This window comes from Gobio gobio, assembly GCF_949357685.1.
Source record: "Gobio gobio genome assembly, chromosome: 12".
NCBI lineage: Eukaryota > Metazoa > Chordata > Actinopteri > Cypriniformes > Gobionidae > Gobio > Gobio gobio.
Window position 1 is genome coordinate 50,396,889 of NC_137105.1, and position 23,667 is coordinate 50,420,555.

A 23,667-nucleotide genomic window follows, 5' to 3' on the forward strand; every position below is an offset into this window, starting at 1 on the left:
TAAGACTATGAGCTGGAATGAGTTTTACGCACCACTTTTAGTCGTTCTTTCTTCTTCTTGCCCTGACTGGGCTGAGAGGAGCTGGGCTCGGACCCCTGAGCGATGGCGTTCCCGTCATCATCCGCATCTTCATCCTCGTCATCATCAAAGCACCATTCGGGGAGAGCAGGGGCAGCTGGGGCGTCCTCTACATCCCCATAGCGCCGGAAGAGCTCCTTAAGATAGTCTCCTTTATAGATGCCCGGGGACCGAGCCTGAGCGAACGCTGCCACCGCCGCCTCGACACTGATGTGAGAAAACACACAATCACTCACGCTGTGTATCACCATTCGGCATGCATGACAGATGAAATGAACCGCTTTAAGCTACAGCACTACGGGCCAGATTTACTAACAGCTAGCCCCAGTGCAAACCCTTTTTGGTGTTAAAAACTACTGTGAGGAGCAGTGTTGGGAGTAACGCATTACAAGTAACTTGAGTTACGTAATATTACTACTTTTTCCAAGTAACTAGTAAAGTAACGCATTACTTTTCAAATTTTCAACAAAATATCTGAGTTACTTTTCCACATTAATTTGACTGACAGCTCATGTTGAGAAACATAAGTGCAGAGGTGTGTGTGTGAACATGAGGGTTATTGTAGTTCTAGACTAAATGTGAGCATTTATTTATCTCACTTGCACAATAAAGATTCTGTACTCCTCAAAATGAATAAAATCTGTCAAATGCAAAATCAGAGTACTATGCAAACCTCCAATAATTAAATGTTAAATAAAAACAACTATTTTATGCATAATCTACCTTTATATTCAATTTACCAATGTCTTGCTGCTGACCTTTAATGATAAATTGCTAGATTTTTTGTTTTTATTGGTAAAACTTTTTCTCCTGCCTCCTATTCTTCCATTATCCAGAATGGCAGCAGAGCTGCGCCCTCTACTGTTTTTACCTCAGCCTGGGGCTTATTATTTCAATTTTGGTATGAAGAGGTCTTTACCGTTGCACAAAAATATATTTTTTTTGTTATAAACAAAAACAAGCCCAGCCCAGGTGAGAAAAAGTAACGCAAAAGTAAAGTAACGCATTACTTTTCTTAAAAAGTAACTAAGTAACTCAATTAGTTACTTTTTAAGGGAGTAACGCAATATTGTAATGCATTACTTTTCAAAGTAACTTTCCCCAACACTGGTGAGGATTTACTAAAGACACGCATTAGCGCTGTAAAGGCGTGGACAGGGTTATTTCTGCGTTTGTAGGATTTTCTCTTTCAGACGCAGTATTTATGGGAGGAGAGTATTTACATGAATCATGAGGTGATTTACTAAGGTTTACACTTGTAAAATTACTGGTGTTTGCGCCTAGTCTGACAAGCCAGACCCACATCAAGATGCTGGGTCTGGGAACACACCATTGGCAGGGCTCAATCCGAGGGGCGGGATTAACGGTTATCTTTCAAATTCCCTCTGCACACAATAGGATAGCGCTATAGCTTGTTGATAGATTAAACTTTTGCCGTATCTGATCGGAAAAACTCAGAACACATCTTCCTTTCTTAAGAATGACTGCAGTGCCGTTCTTTGTTAGCAGGGAATTCACACGGAACTGCCGCAACTCTGCCGTCATTATGTTAAGCCCGCCCACCGACTCTATAAACGATGGGATTGGCCTGACTAGAGTTTGGTTTTTCAAGCTCGCAAGCCAACGGAGAGTTGCTAGACGACCCTGGCTGCAATTTAGATTTGCTGCCGCTAGGGTGTGTCTAGATTTCTAGGCTAGTTTGCGTCATTATTTACTGACGAAAAAAAGCATGTCTTAAAGGAACACGCCGACCTTTTGGGACTTTAGCTTATTCACCGTATCCCCCAGAGTTAGATAAGTCCATACATACATTGTGTACTAATGCTGCGTTCACACCTAACGCGAACAGAGTGTTAAAATCGCATCTAGTTGGACGCTTGAACATTTTGAATCAATTCGCGTGTCCATATGAATCAAGCGTTTGAAGCGAAATAGGCGCTCCAGGAGAAATATGTCATAAAACACCACTCTGCCTCTTTTCATTTTCATTAAAAATGTATATTAAACATTAATACCAACACAAATGTGGTCTAGGCAACTCCTACATTATCTTCACTGCATGTATATTTAAATATCCTTAAAAAATAAAGTTATGAAACTTCTTTCTAACTGGAGCCATTTACCTCCAGTCTTTGTGCTAAGCTAGCTAGGTGGGTGGGTGGATCGAATACTTCTCTACTATATAGTATGCGAAAAATAGTACGCCAATAGGGTAGTATGTCCGAATTCATAGTATTCGAAAAACAGTAGGCGAAAAGTACCCGGATGACCTACTACTTCCGGCGAGAGTGTGTATACGATGGACACTTTACTGTCCCATGAGGCCACGGGAGACGATTTATGAATGGAGGTGGTGGGACGCAACTGACGCTGGTAGGTCACATGATCATGACAACATGGCGGATGTAGTACGTGCCGATTACATTCATTTGTAACGGTCATGAAGTTCATTCAAATTCAAATGTAGTACCAACTCACATAGTACGCGATTTCAGACGGAGCCAGAGTTATGGCACGCACAGAGATGAGAATGGTATGTGGTGAATAAGCTAAAGTCCCAAAAAGTCGGCGTGTTCCTTTAAACCAGAGTTTAATTTGCGCTACTCTTGGTAGATTGTGTTGGTCATTATGGAAATCCAGCTGAGTCTGTGTTCTTTCATTTGTTCATCAGTAGATCAAGCGCTGAACTTTCCACTCCCATCATCGCTTTTATGGGATTGCGCTCTAACACTAATTTGCCCTGTTTAGTAAATCTGGCCCAAAGTCTTCACTTACTGGGGAAAAACTTCCACACAGCATTCAAATAAAAACAAAAGGACCGTGAAAGATTAACAATAAAATTCTAACAATTAAAAACTTTCCTCCAGACAACACTAGCACGCTTGACTGAACATAATGAAGTATCGATTAGCCAAAGCAGGTGTTGGAGAGGTGAGACCCAAGAGTAAATATAAGTGCTCTTGTAAGGTGTTACAGATCAACAGCTTTTGCTTCAGGACTAAATATGGATCCAGTGGCACATTATTAAAAAACTAATTATCATACAAAAGTTTTTTTTTTTTTAAATCCTTAAAGGAACACTCCACTATTCTTGCTAATTTCCCAACTCCCCTAGAGTTAAACAGATGAGTTTTACCGTTTTTGAATCCATTCAGCCCGATCTCTGGGTCTGGCGGTAGCACTTTTATCGTCACGTTGTTTATGTTGACGGAAGTTAGCCTAACCAGGAGATCGGCTGAATGGATTCGAAAACGGTCAAACTCAACTGTTTAACTCCAGGGGAACTGGAAAATGAGCCTATTTTCAAAAATAGTGGCATGTTCCTTTTAACCTCAAACATTTAAATAATATTTCAATGCATTAGTGCATATGCACAATAATATGGCAAGTTATTAATATGAGAATTTGGTTGCTAAATGTCTCTCAAATCTTGGTTTCATGCTCTCAACAGGCCATAACTGACCAAACAAAACACACTGTGGCAAGTCAAGCTGTGTTTAATGCATCATTGCACGGTTTTGTTCATGTTGCCTGAAGGTGAGGTCCTATCCATACTGGCATTTTCTCCTCGTTTTTAACATTTATTTTGCTATCCTTTTCACGATTTTGCTCATTTTCTGTGCAGCCCACAACCTTCTCAGAACATGCACTGAGAGATGCATTGTGGTCAGTATGAGGGCTTGTATTTGATCAAAACCAATCAAAGCGATGTTATTTCTCTCACACTTTTCAGAGATGCATTAAAAGCTCCAGCGAGAGAGACACCAGGAACGGCAAACACAATGAATACAATGGTTCTGTGATGAATGGAAAGTTCAAAAGAATAGACATTTTAGTCTCTGTCATTTTTAATGAATATAATGCATCTTTGCTAAAGAAAAGTATGCATTTCTTCATTTCAAAATCTATATGGAGTCAAAATAATACTAAAACAAGGCCAATTGAATGAAAGATTATAACATTTCCCAGATGGCACAGGCCTTTAATCACCATTTGATTGAGTGAATGGATAAAATAGCTTAAAGTTTCACAGTAGAACCTTATTCACATGCCATCAATGCTAGTGAGACAGCGCTGGTATTATGACCAAAACTAAGTTAGAGGTTGAAAGAGTAGTCATGTCTCTTAAGTCTTCAAGGGCTAAGGGTATTTATGGTATGAACACACTTTTACTGAAAGAAATTAATTATTCAATAGTTAGCCCTCTAACACATTATTAATATTTCATTAGGTCAAGGGATATTCTCTAATTGTTGGAAGCCAGCGGTTGTGGCTCCTATATATTTAAGGGAGACGACCCTTGCTTAACTTGTAATTATAGGCCCATTAGTATAAAAGGTTTTTGAAAAACTTGTGGTCAAACAAATTATGGATCATCTTAATGATAGTTATTTCCAATTACATCCTATGCATTTTGGTTTTAGGGTAAATCACTCAACAGATACTGCTACATGTGACTTTGTATAAAAGGTAAAGGCATTCATGGATAAAGGAGGAGCAGTATTCCTTGATTTGCAGAAAGCATTAATACTGTGTGTGAAAATGAAGTTTTACACACACCTTGGGTAAATCATTAATGTATGCTAAAGAGAATTGGGCCCAGAATAGACCCTTGTGGAACACCCATTGATAGACATAAATAATTATCAATGTTTACTATTTGAGAATAGGATGAAAGATAAGATTTGATTAAATTGACAAATTATGTCTACCAACTATTGTTCCACAAGGATTCGTAGTAGGTCCAATTCTCTTTAGCATACAATAATGATTTACCCAAGGTGTGTGTACAATGTAATATCGTAATGTTTCCTGATGATACAGTCATTTTCACACATGGTAAAAATGCAGAAGAGGTTGCAAAAAAGTTGACCGATATTATGACAAGAGTTACATTCTGGCCGAATCAGTGTTATCTGAAATTAAATGCATCAAAAACAGTTTGTATGTTCTTTTCTAAAGGACATAGTGTTGATATATCGGGAGAGATATTATAAATTGTTTCAGAATGTAAATACTAGGGGTGTGACGAGATCTCGTGCCACGAGATCTAGAGAGACTAAACTGTGACGAGATTTCTCGTCGAGGTGAAAAGCTTTCTCGTGTCATTTTGTCATGACCTGGTCATGACGGGGTGTGTGAGGGTGAAGTTAGGATAGAATATGCCAATGCTACGTTTACATTACGCCTCCACTCTAGTTTTGCTTTTTATAGAAATAAAAACTATTTAATTCAGGTGTTTAAAAGTCGCTTCAATTCCATCAGCTTATCCAAAACTAGCTGTTCGAGTCGATCATGTGATGAGAAGACATTGAGCGTGTGTTACGTGTTAGTGAAGCGATTGCATTGAGCGTGTGTTACGAGTGTGTGTTACGTGTTAGTGGACTGGACCGTGGCGGAGGATTCGTTGCACAGCAGAAGCGTCAGACATATTTTAAAAGGTGCATTAAGCACCACCACTCCGCTCCCTATTCACAGAGTACACACAATCACGAAATTGAAAGTGAAAGTAAATGGGAGCGCACATTCAAACTGTTTGAAAGCGGCTCCCTGAGGCACGCGAATATCTCCCAATATAAAAGCTATCTCGTTGTAACCATATCTTAGCTCTGGATCATGCTTGAAGAATTTTTTTTTCTATTTGCACTTTGAATATTGAGTACTTTGGTTATGGTGTTATGGTTATTGTTTGCACTTAATATCTATGATCAATTTGTGGGAAGGAGTTCAGTTAGGAGGTCAAAAGAAGCTCATGTGCAGTTCTGAGGTCTGAAGAGATGATCATACAGGACAGAAGCCAGTCAGTTGAGTTTTTGGCATAACCTTTACAGTGCTTGTTGTCTTTTATTGCATATGATAATTCATACTCAGAAAGTAGAACTGAAATGACATTCATTACAAGATGATGAGTTAAAACGTTTCAAATGCACCTGTAAACAATTTTTCCAGTCATTTATTTCATCATTGAGGATTTCTTAAAAATACTATGTAAAAATCTTGTCTTGTTCTCGTGAGATAAGCGTCTCGTCACACCCCTAGTAAATACCTACACTAAATTCTTGGGTTATTTATTTTAGCCAAAACCTGGGTTGAGCCTTTTGGGTAATTTTTCTGGGTTATTTTATCAGTGTTTGGGTAGTTTTTGTGTTACCCAGCTCCTGGGTCGGACGTAACAACCCATTGTTTGAGTTATTTATCGAGGGCTTATTGCGACCTCTTCGGGAGAGAGCAGTTCAGCTCCATCAAATTGGTGCATGTCTTCAGTAAAATACAGGTTTGTGCACATTTTATTTTATCTATAAATTTGTTTTTGTTCTGTATATTGTTTTATATAAAAAATGTATGCAAAGCAACATAAAGGAAAATGAATCAACTAATTATGCTGGGTTAAATCAACTGGGTTGTTTTTAACCCAGTATTTTTTAGAACTGTAGGTGTACATCTGGACTCCTGTTTCAAAACCCACATAAAAAAAGGTTTGGTAAATAGTAAACTTAATTTGGTAAATTTTAGGTTTATTAGAAATTCTTTACCAAATGAGGCTGCAAAGATATATTTTCACTCTATGATTCTCTCTCATATCAATTATTGTTTGACAAGCTGGTCTAATACACATTCCATTGTTCTATAACCATTGGAATTATTAAACAAACAAACACTTGTAATTTTAGATTAAAAAAACTATTTAGTTTTCACTATTGTTATATTTTAAATAAGTATAATTTGCTTAGCTGGGAAAACCTCATTAAGTGTAAAAATGTAAGGCTGTGTTCACATTGCAGGGCTTAATGCTCAATTCCGATTTTTTGAAAAAATGCGATTTTTTTGCAAGGCCGTTCACATTTCCAATTAAATGCGACCTTTTGTGATCTCCTGTGTGAACGTGAAATGACCCAGAAGTGACCCGCATGCGCAGAAGAGTACTCAACGGTCAACGACGTCACTTGTTGTTTACGGAAGTAGCCAAATATGGGTGTCAGCATTGGAGTTCGTTTAGCTTTATTAAAGTTATTTTCGCAACGGAGCCAGCACCATTACAACCTTCTCATGTTAAGAAGAAAATTAAAAAAGAGGAGGAGTGGGATACTGATGTGAGTGGCTTTACTGATACCGAATTCGTCAGTAACTTCAGAATGACCAGATCCACCTTCAATTATGTTTGCGAGCGCCTTCAACTAACTTTGTCACGGGAAGAGACACGTCTGCGGCGGCCCATAACAGGTGCGTACTTCTTCTTTTATTGGCGGTTAGCAACTATTTCTTGTGCATTACCGCCACCACTGGACTGGAGTAAGGAACGGGAGTTACAATGATGACGTTTGTCGCGTATCAACGACGTGCAGGTCGGATACATGTGACCTGGCAGTTCAGACTGAAGACGCATTTCAAAAGATCGGATATGTATCGGATTTGGACCACATACCCAAGTGGCCTGGGTCGCATTTGAAAAGATCGGATCTGTGTCGTTCAGACTGTCATGAAAAGATCAGATACAGGTCGCATAAGGGCAAAAAAATCGGAATTGGGTCGTTTCAGCCTGCAGTGTGAACGCAGCCTTACTTCATAAGATTATGTGTTAAGACATGCGTCACATGACGAGTTGTCTACATGTGGTTAACACTGATCTGCTGCCTGTTACACTATACTTGGACAACTAGTAAAAATAGTCACACAAGCACTCATTGATATGTATAGATCAGTAAAACGGTACGTAATCACATAGATTCAAATGCAAAGACTGAGGATTAAGCATTACGGTAAATAAAATATAATGTAAAGTGTTTCTGAGTGCTTCTGAGTGGATTTTTCCACTCATATTTAACACTCATAGCAAAGGCAGTGAGTGACCTAGTTAGTCCTTATCTTGGATATTTCATCATTTTTTAAGGGTACAATGACTGCGACAGACTACATTGGTGAATATTTAAAAATAGTTTGTGTGTAGAATGATCTAAATCTGACTTAAGGCCCATTCAGACCAGGGACAATAACCATAAATATAGCTGCAAGCCGCAATTAATTATGACATGCAAGCATGGCTGGGAGCTTTTTATTTTAGTCGAACTGGCTAAAAAAAAATCACAAGCACGATTACTGTTGTATAATTAATTTGCTTATCACTTTTAACCAATAGGTGGCACTGTTCATGGTGTGGTCAGTGTGAGGTGACAATGACACAGAAAAAGTTTGATGTCAATAGTTACAGGCTCAGAATCAGCTTTGCATCATGCCAACAAATTTATTGATGCGTTACTCGAGAACGGTTTGATCAATACAAAAAGCTTTTGCTAACTTTTTCCGGCCTGGTCTGAAGATGATCTGAGCCAATTTTGGTGAAAATTAGACCAACGGTCTAAGAGTTGTTCGAAAAAGTAGTTTTTCAAAGAAATTCAAAATGGCGGACAGCAAGTTCGAGCAAATATGGAAGAATTAGTATCACTGTTCTTGGCATGACCAAGGAATCTTAAATTAATCAAAAGTTATTAAGATTTAGAACGGTGATTAACTGACCTGTACAATAAGCGTGCATTCTCCCGATCAATTTTGAGCTTCCAGATGGTATAATCAAACATGTCTTGTGGAGAGCTCTCTGAGTATGTATTTATTTGTCATTTTTAACTGTTGGAAACTACGGTATACTACGAAGAATACTACGGTACAGCGATAATCGTGGGTTGGTGTGGACAATAACAGTTATCGTTCATGGTGTGAAGAAAACGCCTTGGTTTTGTATTATGATAATACATCTACACAAAAAAAAAATGCATAAATTAGTTTTTGTTTGATCAACCTTGCTGAATAAAAATTGAGTTAGTATGCACGTCTTTAATATTTAACTTAAAACAATGGCATGTAGCCTTCAAGTACTTTAACACAGTGCTATTTGACTGGCAGACTGCTTCCTAACATGACTTAGTTCATGAATATTAATTCGGTTGATTGGTTAGCAAGCCTCCCAAAGCATCCAGTCCAGTCATAAGAAATTAATATTCATGGGCCAAGCCTTCTTTCCAAATCCTGCCTGTCAGCTAATCAAGCAGGCCAGAGCAAACACTGTCTAACCTAATTAATATTCATGAGGCAAGCCTTCGCCGTGGCAGCTTTTATGAACTTGTGTACCAAAATGAGTCTGATGCCACAGAAAAAAATGTTTGGGTATTTCCCTCATAAGGTTTTGTTTCTAAATTAAGAATAAGAAAAAATCCAATAAGTTGAAAATGTTGTTAGAGTCGTTGTGTTTGTATTTGCTAACACTGCTTAGTATTCTGCCTGGCCGCCCTCTCAGGACTTTACCCATGACCCTCCGACTGTACAGTCACGAACACTGACCGAATGTGATATAAGTAAAGCCTTCAACGCATGTTTTTTTAATGCGCTCTCATTGAAATTTCAGCAGATGGCTCCAAGGCAGAGTGGCAGACCTACTACTGTTCCAAGCCTTTCCATTTATAGATAACAACTTCGACTCAGAAATGACTTTTAACTTCCTCCAAGTGAAAGACGTCAGCAGGTGTTTTTCTGATCTCTTCAGCTTTTTCTTCGGAAGAACAACACACACATTTTATGCTAGAAGAGTGACTCCAATCGTAAGGGTGAAAACAAGAGGGAATGATATCAAACTGACTCCAATCAAAGACTTTATATGTAGGAAGATGCTCAATATGCTGAATAAGCCCCGCCTTCTAACTGAAAGAGCCAATCGTTGATTAGTAAAGTCATCACGTCACTGCAGCTGACGCTCCGGTTGCTATAGAAACAGGCAGTGTTTAGGATTTGCGTATGCGCGTTAGCTTTGTCCAGGCTGAAAAATGCAGTTTATCATCCTCATTCGAGCGTTTAGAAACAACATTTATAAGACAGTTGTTGTCAGGTTTCATTAGTGATTTCAAATATGAAATTTAAAGGGGTGATGAACTGAGAAATCTTCCTTCTGATTCTACTATTAGGAATGAGTGGTTGAACTTTATTTTTAATGAAGTTCCAGCTCACGTGGTAAAGACATTGCACGTTTGTTCGCTTCATTTCACCACGGATTCGTTTGTAAACAAGATACAGGTCGAGTCTGGATTTGCAGTCATATTGAGATTAAAACACAATGCTGTGCCTTCTATAGTGGATCCGACAGGAACGGTGCAACACACTTATGTGAGTAAAGCATGTTTTTTTTATATGTGTTAGTATTGCATTGTTACAGATCGTTTGATATCTATTGATTACACACCTTAGCACGCGGTCAGGCTGGATAATCCTTTATTTGAGGTGTTATTGGTTCAGTCGTGATCAGATTCGGACTTGTAACGGCAGTGCTCGCAGTGTGTGTGTGTGTGTGTGTGTGTGTGTGCGGTTCGCGGTTATATTCACATCGGGCCGGCCAATACAAAAATAACATTCCAATCAATCGCGGGTGGATGAGAGATGAATCATTGTGTTTGTTTGATGAGCCCTGTGAGCGTTTCCCCAGACGATTCCCACATGTACTGAGGGGAGCTGAAGCTCATTAAATATGCAAATCTCATCCAATCCTAGCCGTGGGCGTTTACTTCCAAGTCTTCAGTGTGGAACGCCCATCAAAACCGAGTGTTTCTTCAGAGAGCTTTAAAACTAAGGCAGAAAGTAAAAATAGCCTATTACTTATTCATTATGATGTTTCTGAATGTAAAAACCACGCGAACGTCATAAGTTGACCTCAGACAACAGTATAAAAAAATTAAAAAAAAAGATATTTTATGACACCTGTAATCATAAGCTTGGCGAGCAGTTTTGGAGAATTTGATGTTTCCCCATTCAAAGAGATAGGCATGCCCGAGGGGCGTTTCAAAGATGGCCGCCGAGTGAAATTACTTGTCTTAAAGGGACTTTGCTCTAATCACGTCTCACAATGATCAAGGGTAGTTGACAAATATGACCCTGGACCACAAAACCAGTCATAAGGGTCAATATTTTGAAATGGATATTTATACATCATCTGAGCACTGAATCATTTAGCTTTCCATTGATGTGAGGTTTGTTGGACAATATTTGGCCGAACTATTTGAAAATCTGGAATCTGAGGGTGCAAAAAAAATCTAAATATTGAGAAAATCTCCTTTAAAGTTGTCCAAATGAAGTCCTTAGCAATGCATATTACTACTAATAATACATTTATGATATATTTTAAGGTAGGAAATTTACTAAATATCTTCATGGAACATGATCATAATATCCTAATGATTTTTGGCTTAAAAGAAAAATGGATAATTTTGACCCATGCAATGTATTGTTGGCAATTGCCACAAATAAACCCGTGAGACACACGACTGGTTTTGTGCTCCAGGGTCACAAATAACAGGGAAAAGAGCACTTTTGTTTTACTCAGCATGAAGAGTTTACGTTCAAATTGAAATTAACCGAAATTCGAAACTGCCTTCAAGTCCACCTGGGAAGTTTCTACTTTTCGACTTTGAAAATGTTGTAATTTTGCCGTGATGTGTGATCAAGTGATTTTAGTCGGGATGCAATAGACACACTGGCAAAGTCATATTTCTCTTTTTATGGAAAGACAGAAGGCGTTTGAGTGCTAGAACAACAAAATGACTACTTTAATAATCGAATAAATATCTGTTAAATAACCTTTTTCCACTATGAAGAACTCTTTGTACAATGGAAAAGTTACATGAATGCTAAAGGCTCTTCTTAAAGAATAACAGATGCCAATAAAGAACCTTTAATTCATCTGCTGTATGATAGAAAAACCACATGACACCAAATGAAACACAGCCTACTCTGAGCCTTTGTCACAGACAGGTGCTTTCAGTGCAGACAGCTTCATTGATCGGATTCATTGGGATTGATTTTTTTCACGTTGCAATGCGACAACCAGTGTAGACGTGCAGGTTGCTTACGGTTGACTGGCAATGTCAACACTTGTCGCATTAATATGTACTTCAGCTGATGATTGCAACAACAGCTTCCATTGTTGCGCATCCAAATTAAATTCAGAGTCAGAACAAGGCGTTTTATAATATTAGTTTTATTGTTTTGGCAGATTTCGTTGCGTAATGTTATGCAGTATAATCTGTTATTGCACTGAGGCATGATCATTTGTTAGGAATCATTTTTTAGCTTTTGGTTTGTCAATCAAGTTCCAAACAAAAAGAGAAAATAATCAAATGAGACGAAGCCTCTTACATTTGAAAAGTGTTTCATTCACTGGATTTTCAACAAAACAGGCATTACTATGTGATTATATAACATATAGATTGATTTAATGTTGAATTTTAAGCACAAATAACCATATTTAACGTATACACTACATACTTTTTAATGCATCACCAAGGCCACATTAATTACATTATTTTAAAAAGTAATATATTCCTGTGATCAAAGCTGATTTTTCAGCATCATTACTCATGTCATCAATGTCACATGATCCTTTAGAAATCATTCTAATGTGATGATGTGCATTTATGATTATTATCAATGTTGAAACAAGTTGTGCTGCTTCATATTTTTGGGGAAACCGTGACTTTTATTCAGCAAGCACACATTAAAGGGATCGTTCACCCAAAAATGATTTACTAACCATTAACTAAATATCTTCTTTTGTGTTCAACAGTAGAAAGAAACTCATACAGGTTTGGAACAAATTGAGGGCGAGTAAGTAATGTGTGCTTGCTTTATAAAAGCAACTCTTCCTGACCCTTGTTTTGTCTGATCGCTTCCATTGCTCTCCTCATTTGTAAGTCGCTTTGCACTAAATTATTAAATGTAAATCTAGCACCAGACAAATATGGGCACTTTTTAGGCAGTGGCAGGCTGCAGGCTCTAGGCTTCCCTTAAATTTTGTTGCTTAGACCAGTGTTGGGGAAAGTTACTTTGAAAAGTAATGCATTACAATATTGCGTTACTCCCTTAAAAAGTAACTAATTGAGTTACTTAGTTACTTTTCAAGAAAAGTAATGCGTTACTTTACTTTAGCGTTACTTTTTCTCACCTGGGCTGGGCTTGTTTTTGTTGGGGGTTTTTTATAACAAAAAAGTTATATTTTTGTAAAGACCTCTTCATACCAAAATTTAAATAATAAGCCCCAGGCTGAGGTTAAAATGCAGATTCCAGCATGAACAGTAGAGGGCGCAGCTCTGGATAATGGAAGAATAGGATGCAGGAGAAAAAAGTTTTACCAATAAAAACAAAAAATCTAGTAATTTTCATCATCAAAGGTCAGCAGCAAGACATTGGTAAATTGAATATAAAGGTAGATTATGCCTAAAAATAGTTGTTTTATTTAACATTTAATTATTGGAGGTTTGCATAGTACTCTGATTTTGCATTTGACTGATTTTATTATTTTGAGTAGTACAGAATCTTTATTGTGCAAGTGAGATAAATAAAAGCTCACATTTAGTCTAGAACTACAATAACCCTCATGTTCACACACACACACACACACACACACACACACACGCCTCTGCACTTATTTTTCTCAACATGGGGGCAGGAGAGCAGTCAGTCAAATTAATGTGGAAAGTAACTTGCGTTACTTTAAAAAAAAAAAAAAGTAACTCCGATATTTTTGTTGTAAATTTGAAAAGTAATGCGTAACTTTACTAGTTACTTGGAAAAAGTAATATTATTACGTAACTCAAGTTACTTGTAATGCTTTTCCCCCAACACTGGCTTAGACACAAGTCTTATATTTCATGTGATTTGTGTGTTTGCAGTATTAAATGTGATGATAAAAAAAGAATGGCAAACAATGTTCATAATGAAGTCGTCATGGGCATCATGTAGTCTGATGCACAAACAAATGACCCTTATGAAGCTGTTCTTTTGATGCTTTGTCTGTCGAATAATAGTTTTTTTGTAATTAGTGATATTTCAGGCAATTAATGTGTGTGCAAAAAGAGCCATTTTTGTTTGGTTTGGTTTGGCATTTTCTGCACAAAAGAAAAAAAGTTCATTCAGACATGTGTGCATTGGGTGAGTGCTCGTGTTTTCTAACCTCCAGTCCATTTTCTCCACCAGGTAGGCACATATTAAAAAGCCCGTGCGGTTGAAGCCATGCGTGCAGTGAACGCCTGCGGGAGAAAGAAACACAACAGAGACTTAAACACAACTGAATCACACAGACCACCCGCCAGCCAAACCAATCATTTCTGGACACAGGCACAATTTTCGTCCTTCGCTGCAATCGATATCATCATTTTGGGCTATTTATGCAGTCTGTGCACATGGGCGGAACTGGACATTTGGTAATTGACGACAGAACAAAACCCTTCATCTGAGAGGACTGCTCTCCTCTCCTCAACGATACACTTATTAAATATGCAGCGCTGAGTGCTGAACTCCGCTCAAGCCAGCCGCAGCGTGAAAATAGCAGTGTGAACTTATTAAGATAATTACAGTCATCAGCAGGATGTGCAGAGAGACGTGCTTTCCGAGCGCTTCTTTCATAGAGTTGGCCTTTTGTTTTGAGTTTGCCATTTTTGCGACAGGGTAATAATCAGACATAGTAATGAAAAACAGTGCGATACAAAGGCCAAAGCCATCCATCTAATGCATATGGTGGTACGCAATATACTGGGACTGATGACAACAGCAATATTTAAAAAATAAGTTACATATTTAAAAAAAGTTAAATATTCATATTGTGTTAATACTAAACATACTATAATACTGTAAATAATCCAGCGCCAGATGACAGTCCAACACAGTCGGTGGCGGTTTGCATCTTAGGGCCCTTTCACACCTACCTTGTTTGGTTCGGACTTTTCAGTTTGGTCCGAATCAAAATTACAGGTGTGAAACCTCCCCTGACCAGACGAAATTTGGTCCGACGAAAAGAGGTCGTCTCGGTCCGGATCAAACTGAACAAAGGTTCGGTTCGTTTCTAGCGTGAAAGCATTTTCTGTATGGTTCGGACTTTCAGACCATTTACAGGAAGCTCATGTTTATGTTTAAAGCTACACTGTGTCACTTTTTTTAGTTTATTCTTAGCTAAAAACACTTAGTTCTTTCAGAAATATATGTGCTCATTAATGTATATTTACTTCTTTCAAGTAATAAAGTATTCTCGTAAGTTTATAATATGCCATTGTAAATACATACGGGTGAGGGGTTCGAATGCGGGTCGCCATGTTGCCCCTCCATCTTGAAAGTACATTAGCCAAAGAGGGACATACCCGTAAATTCAAGCTTCGCCTTTCGCGTTTTAACACTCGATGGCACCGTGTCGAATGTGGATGAGGTCGAACTGGAAGCCATGTTAATCTTGGACTAAATCGGCCACCGTAGGAGTTAAGACGAAATCGGAATTGAGAGGAACAGAAACTAATATTCACTGGATGGTCATATACCTTTTCACCACTAGATGGGGGAAAATATCACACAGTGTAGCTTTAAATATTATAATGTTTGTTTTTTTATTTCATCTAGGCTACATTGATTATGAAAAGTGAAAAGATGCGCAATATGTCAGAAGACAGAAGGTCAGAAATGATTGTGAAATAAATTTTGTATGATTTTGCTTAGAAAGCCTTTCTTTAATGTGATTTTCGTTTTGTATCTTAATTTTAATCAACGTTTAATCAGATAATTGCCTGGATTTAATAAATAAGAAGCAAATAGTCTATAGCAGACAATAATGGCGGGAGCGATCACATGCTTTACACATGAACTGGAGCGCGTCTCAAATAAACCCAAACTCCGCAGGCAACTGCCTCACAGACAAGAGAAATATGTGTATATAAAGCTTGAAATGTCCATGAAACGAAAAGAAAATAGTCAAGCAATGCGCACTGTTCAACAGTGGCAACGATATGCGTCCGTTTATTCAGTGCGCTCGCATAATTGCAATGTGAAAGCAAACCAAAACTAACCAAATGTATCAAAACATGAACTTCGGTTCGGACTTTGAAAGAAAAAAAAAAACCTTAAAAAAAATTTAATTTAGGCCTGATTTAGTTCGAAATGATGTCACACCAGTTCACTCTTCAATGTTATCTATATTGGGGTGTCCTGCAGAGTTTAGCTCCAGCTTGCCTCAACGCACCTGCCTGGAAGTTTCTAGTATGCCTCGTAAGACTTTGATTAACTGGTTCAGGTGTGTTTGACTAGGGCTGGATCTAACTCTGCACGACAGTGGCTCTCCAGAAGCAATAAAACAAACATATGCAATAAGGTCAGCCACAGAAATAACCCTGTCCACGCCTTTTCAGCACTAATTTTTCATTAAATCATGACAGTAGTTTTTTAACGCCAGAAGTGGGTGTAGCATTTGTCAAGGCACTGCATTTGATGAAGATATTCTTTAAGAAAAAACACCCATCATTGTAGTGTGTGTTGTGTGTGTGTGTTCAAGCTGCTAAAGCGCCGTTCGGCCCACTGTCAGTGGTTGTGAACAGCACTTATTTTGCATACAAAAACACAAAGCTTGAACAAAATTACATGCAAATTTGTTCTGCAGAGCTCCAGCTCTCAGCTCTGCAGTCTGAAATCCACTAACAATGCTTAAAGAGCCACCGTTTCAGAAAAAGGATGTGGATTACCTGGATTTATGCACAAATTTGATTTCATGTTTTCATTGCGACTTCCAAAACTTATATCAGGAGAACAAACTGAAGTTGAGTGATGCACCGGAACGACAACCCAAAGCACATGATCAACAGAAGAAAAGACACCTTCTGGAGCCTCTCATGACCTCGAGAGAGTGATTCACACCAGATATCCCAAGAATATGATCGAACCGAAGGTTTGCAATAAAATAAATGGCTCACTGGCTTTGAGCCGCAATTACAGGAAACATTTGGAGGAGGTTAAGACGGTCAGCCATTTAATAAATCTAAGGGTTCACACACACTACCGTTCAAAAGTTTGGGGTTTTTTAAGTTAAAACTAAAGTGAGTTCAAAAGAATCCTGAAAAATAATTATCACTGTCCACAAAAATATTCAACATCGATAATAATGTGTCTTGAGCATCAAACCAGCATATTAGAACGATTTCTGAAGGATCATGTGACACTGAAGACTGGAGGGATGACGCTGAAAATACAGGAATAATATTTCACAATATTACTGTTTTTACTGTATGATCACATAAATGCAGCCTTGGTGAGCAGAAGAGACTTCTTTCAAAAACATTTAAAAATGTTACCCACCCCAAACTTTTGAACACAAGTGTACTTTTCCCCCATTATACACATTGTGAATGTGTAAACAATACATATGTAAAAGCAATGCATGTTTTTTGAGTATACAGTCTTTAAAATTGATGACTAATTAATGCAGAAATCCACGTAATAGTATAGTTGATGAAACGGATCTGATCGCAGTAGTCAAAGTTTTATTTAAAACAGAACTCAAGGCATTCAGAAGAAAACTGACAAAGAACTAAAGGAAACTCAGAGCTTAAATAGACTGACAAACCAATCAATGAAAGGTGTAACTGATGATCAACGAATGAAAACACTGAACACTCAGTGGCCGAATCCGAGATCGCCCCCTAAACCCTTAATCACTATTCCCTATGTTAGTCCACTAATACAGTTCACTTGAAGGAGCGAATGAAAACGAGTGTGTGAAGTTGGACAGCCGTTGTGTGTACATCAGCCGTACACTCGTTTTTGAGGTGCATTGTGGGATTGAATGAGTGCACTCAATAACGTCCACTATGGTTTCGGACACCACTACAAATGGCCGTCCCCTCAAATAATGCCCTATATAAGGGTTCATTCATTCATTTCATTTATTATACAGGAAAAGTTAAAAAGTTACATTAGAGGGATAGTTCACCCAAAAAATGAAATGTTTATGTTTATCTGCTCACCCCCAGGGCATCCAAGATGTAGGTGTGTTTGTTTCTTCAGTAGAACACAAATGAAGATGTTTAACTCAACCGTTGCAGTGTGATAGTCGTATAATGATGTCAATGGGGATATTTTAGAGTATGAGAGCAATGAGAGTAAAAACACACAGACATTCGAATCCTTATTAAACCTGCGGCTCGTGGCGACACACATTGATGTCTTAAGACACCAAACCATCAGTTTCTGCGAGAAACCCAACAGTATTTATGTTATTTTTTTACCTCTTATCAGACGAATGTCATCTAGTTTTCCCAGCGTCATAACTTCCGGCGAATAAGGTCAAAAAAATGCCGTGATCAAAGATATATATACGTAGATGCCTCATTCGACCGATCCGCGCAGCCACTAATGAGGAATCTATGTATATATCTATGATCACGCCGGTATTTTGCATGTATTTTGACATTATTCGCCGGAAGTGATGGCGCGGGGACAGCTGATGCAGAGCCATAGATTTTTTTTAAAAATATGGATATTTTTCTTACACAAACACGTCGATTCGCTTCAGAAGGCCTTTATTAACACCCCAGAGCCGCGTGGAGCAGTTATATGACGGACAGATGCACTTTTATGGACTTCAAAAACAGAGCAAATATTACTGCCATTATAATGCTTGGATTAGCCTGAACATTTTTAATATAACTCAGATTTTATTCGTCTGAAAGAAGAATGTCATACACACCTCGGATGACTTGAGGGTGAGTAAATCATGGGATCATTTTCATTTTTGGGTGAACTATCCCTTTAAAGGTATTTTACGTCCGCGACGTTCGTTGCTTGTTTTCTTTTTTCCTTTCTCTATTCTCAGCTGTCATTCATTCTTAGGTTAACGATTGGTTGGTTTTCACGTCGATCATCATTTGCTCATGAGTGACATCCCTCCCAAAGCACCAATCGGAGCTCGTCTTCCCTTGATAAAGACCCGGAAGTGACCAGAGGAAAGGGGGCGTGGTTTTCTCTTGTTTGCTTTGATTCTTGTTGTTTGTTTCTAGCCTCCCCGATTGATGTTTTGTTGGTTAAACTTTGTTTTGAAAGATTAATTTTTTTTATTACAACTTTAAGTTTGTACCGTTGAATTGTTTGCAACGTGACCCTACTATTAATTCGCAATCTCGGACTCAGAGCGATGGGATAGTAGCATGTCACGTGACCTAGGGCACGATTTGACCAAAAATATTACTCATTGTCCCTCGCTTTTGTGTTCCGTGTTTTTGTTTTACTATTTATATATTCTGTAAATATTATTTTCTTTGATTACTATTACTTTGTAAATCAATTTAAACGGGCCTGACTCAGTTTAACAACTGGTTTCCAGCAGGTTCCATAAAACACAATTTACAGCACAAGGTCAATGACACTTATACAAGACATTAGCACAGGCTAAACAAATACAAACGACTAAAAACAACAATACAAACGGTGCAGAACTAGGACAATAAATAAACGATCAGTGAGTACAAGTGTAACAGTTTAGAAGAAACATTTTGCATATGATGGATGGAATTTTTCTAATGTGATGTGAAATATAATTCCAAATTTTGGTATATGTATAAAAAAAGGATTTCTGCCCATAGTTGTTTTTATATGGAGGGACTGGTATAAGTGCCTGTGAAACTGACCTAGTGAGACGGATGAAGTGCAGCAAGTGTTGGTGAAGTGCCATTTTGAATTTGAAAATAAAATGTAATAGCGTGACTATATATATAGTGCTGGAAAGTCAGAGCGTTTGAGCGTGTAAGTGCGATGCAATGATGGGACCATTTTGGAAGATTACTGCGGATCTTGAGAGCTTGATTGTATAATCGTGCTATTGGTTCAGTAATTTCCTTAGTGGTAAGAGACCAGATTGGAAGACAGCAAGACATTGTTGAAAACACAACTGCATGTAGATACGTTTCAGAAACAGAAAAAGATATGATCTAGTCTTGTTATACGTTTTAAGTTTCTGATTCAGTTTTTTTGTTAAATTAGAAATGTGATCCCGGTATGTAAGGTGTGTATCAAGTAACACACAGAGATATTTATAAGACTTTTTAGTGGCAGGATCTTGATTTGCAAAGGTAATAGAATCAGCATAAGAAAGACTTTTTCTAGGTGAATGAAAGTACATACATTCAGTTGTTTTTTTGCATTGATGGTCAGATGGTTCTTTTTCAACCAGTCATGTAAGCACTGAAGATCAAATGTTAATTTAGAATAACGTCAGGATTTGAGTCAGAGAAGAAAAAAAAAATTCACAGTATCATCAGCATACAGTAAGCATTCTGGGTATAGGGGGCGATTTCGGATTCAGCCATGGTCACAGAACTAAACAAAACAGGGATGATCCATTACACGGAAAGCGTTTGCATTTATTTCCTGCACCAGTATTTGACTGCTGGCTGACATTAACCAATAGCCAGCACAGTCTAGGGAAGGTAAGATGAAAATAAAAGTCATTTCAGAGGTAGTGCAAGTACATTTTGATGAAAAATTACAAATAATAACATGCCCTGATGAATAACGTTTCCAATAAGACCAAACATACACTATAGTTTCTCTACACATTCCCGTAGGAGTGAAACTGTCCTTTCATCTGGACAAGAGGAAATTAATTTCACATATTTCCTACAGACCTTGACAACGTGTCTTTATTAGTAAATCATAGGCAACCGGAAACATTTGCTATTTTTCAAAAGTGGACGCTAGCCACAATGTCAAATGATGGCAAAATGAACAAATTTAACCAAGTGTTACGTCGGTTAGCTCTTGATCAGCCTGCCTTCACATAAACATCATATTAATACTTACAATGACTCGACAAACTTATCGCCAAATGAGATTTCCTATCAAAGCGTTCTCACATGGGTGCAGCTGTATTGGTATTTCTGGGATTATATCCTCTGGCGATAGAAAAATAAAGACTCTATCAAAAGGCGAACACGGCAAATGCCACACATTCATAAGTGTGATTTCATATCACACCGCACAGCTGTCCTAGTCACTAGATAGTGATTTAACAAAAAACTTTTAGACCGCACTGATGATAACAGCGATTTCTAAGCCAGTCCACAGATGCTCGACTCCATTGATGTCTGGGCTTTGATGGGCGCCTATGGCTCTTTGTAGGGATTTAAAGTGTTATTTATACACTGGAACATCTACTGATTTGCTTACAGCATCATGGTGTGCTATGAGAAAACTACCAAACACAACAGAAACGCACTGAAAGGCTTGAAGCAACTGCACTGGGCATTATAGGTTGTGATCCGCCATTAGCTGGGATGCAAACCACCCGCTGTAGCATTAAGGTCAGATTGATCACCCAGAAACTGAAGACAGATGAAAAGATACATGATTTTAAGAGTAAAAAACAGAAATTCACAGTACAATAAATACTGTTTCAAGTACGCCAGGATTACACATTTATTGGTATCTGCATATTTTAACTTCTAACCACAGGGCTCCAGACTGCGACCAAATGGTGGCCTTTTGCGACCTTTTTTCCTGCTGGTGCGACTAAATTTTCTCGCTACTGACAGGATTGTATCAAGGCACAGATCTGGGGAAGGGTACAGAAACATTTCTGCAGCACTGAAGGTCCCAATGAGCACAGTGGCCTCCATCATCCGTAAGTGGAAGAAGTTTGGAGCCACTAGGACTCTTCTTAGAGCTGACCGCCCGGCCAAACTGAGCAATCGGGGAGAAGGGCCTTAGTCAGGGAGGTGACCAAGAACCCGATGGTCACTCTGACAGAGCTCCAGCGTTTCTCTGTGGAGAGAGGAGAACCTTCCAGAAGAACAGCCATCTCTGCAGCTCTCCACCAATCAGACCTGTATCATAGAGTGGCCAGACGGCACATGACAGCCCGCCTGGAGTTTGCCAAAAGGCACCTGAAGGACTCTCAGACCATGAGAAACAAAATTCTCTGGGCTGATGAAACAAAGATTGAACTCTTTAGCCTGAATGGCAAGCATCATGTATGGAGGAAACCAGGAACCGCTCATCACCTGGCCAATACACCATCCCCACAGTGAAGCATGGTGGTGGCAGCATCATGATGTGGGGAAGTTTTTCAGCGGCAGGAACTGGGAGACTAGTCAGGATCGAGGGAAAGATGAATGCAGCAATGTACAGAGATATCCTTGATGAAAACCTGCTCCAGAGCGCTCTGGACCTCAGACTGGGGCGAAGGTTCATCTTCCAACAGGACAACGACCCTGAGCACACAGCCAAGATAACAAAAGAGTCTACAGGACGACTCTGTGAATGTCCTTGAGTGGCCCAGCCAGAGCCCAGACCTGAACCCGATTGAACATCTCTGGAGAGATCTGAAAATGGCTGTGCACCGACGCTCCCCATCCAACCTGATGGAGCTTGAGAGGTCCTGCAAAGAAGAAACTGCCCAAAAATAGGTGTGCCGAGCTTGTAGCATCAAACTCTACAAGACTTGAGGCTGTGATTGGTGCTTCAACAAAGTATTGAGCAAAGGCTGCGAATACTTATGTAACTTATGAAAGTTTTTTTAAAATAAATTTGCAAAGATTTTAAACAAACTTCTTTCACGTTGTCATCATGGGGTATTGTTTGTAGAACTTTGAGGAAAATATTGAATTTAATCAATTTTGGAATAAGGCTGTAACATAAAATGTGTGAAAAGTAAAGCGTTGTGAACACTTTCCGGATGCACTGTATCTCTGAAGGGAACTGACTTCTTCAGAAAAGTTGGCATCCTCTTTTCCTCTTACCTCCATATAATGCCCATTAATAAGCGCAGCGCTGCTTTGTGTACAGATGAAAACGCCAAGCACATTGTTGAAAACACAACTGCATGTAGATACGTTTCAGAAACAGAAAAAGATATGATCTAGTCTTGTTATACGTTTTAAGTTTCTGATTCAGTTTTTTTGTTAAATTAGAAATGTGATCCCGGTATGTAAGGTGTGTATCAAGTAACACACCGAGATATTTATAAGACTTTTTAGTGGCAGGATCTTGATTTGCAAAGGTAATAGAATCAGCATAAGAAAGACTTTTTCTAGGTGAATGAAAGTACATACATTCAGTTGTTTTTTTGCATTGATGGTCAGATGGTTCTTTTTCAACCAGTCATGTAAGCACTGAAGATCAAATGTTAATTTAGAATAACGTCAGGATTTGAGTCAGAGAAGAAAAAAAAAATTCACAGTATCATCAGCATACAGTAAGCATTCTGGGTATAGGGGGCGATTTCGGATTCAGCCATGGTCACAGAACTAAACAAAACAGGGATGATCCATTACACGGAAAGCGTTTGCATTTATTTCCTGCACCAGTATTTGACTGCTGGCTGACATTAACCAATAGCCAGATGAAAACGCCAAGCACCACCGACTGTCAGAGAGTGAATGTGCATTTTCATTCAGTCCTTCTGCTTGTGCAGGTGTATCTTACGTAGCATACGTTCACAAAGCTAAAGTCAGACCATTTTGCTTTAAATCTTGAAATGATACAATCTAATTTAAATCAAAAACAAGCGCTGTTCAGTAAACAGATCCAGTTCAAAGTTGTTTACCGCATACATTACACTAAAACCAAATTGCATAAAATCTTCCCTGCTGTTTCACCAACGTCTGACAGGTGTAAGGTGGCGGAGGATACAGCTTCTCACAGCTTCTCACAGCTTCTCACGCTTTTCGGTTTTGCCCTTTACTGTCTGGTTTTTGGTCAAGCATTTTTGACTGGTTCTCCAAGGCTTACAATGAGCCTCTTCCACCTGACGCTGAA

General features: G+C 38.6%; 1 protein-coding gene across 1 annotated transcript in view; it reads right to left on the bottom strand.

Moving 5' to 3' along the window:
- The window catches only part of rngtt (RNA guanylyltransferase and 5'-phosphatase), a 174,794-nt gene that overhangs the window by 130,261 nt on the left and 20,866 nt on the right, over positions 1–23,667 (bottom strand). The window contains exons 5-6 of the mRNA XM_079831823.1: positions 14,060–14,135; positions 33–285 (exon numbers count right to left, since the gene is read on the bottom strand). Of these exons, the coding sequence (XP_079687949.1) occupies positions 33–285; positions 14,060–14,135 (329 nt within the window). The remainder of the gene's footprint in view (positions 1–32; positions 286–14,059; positions 14,136–23,667) is intronic.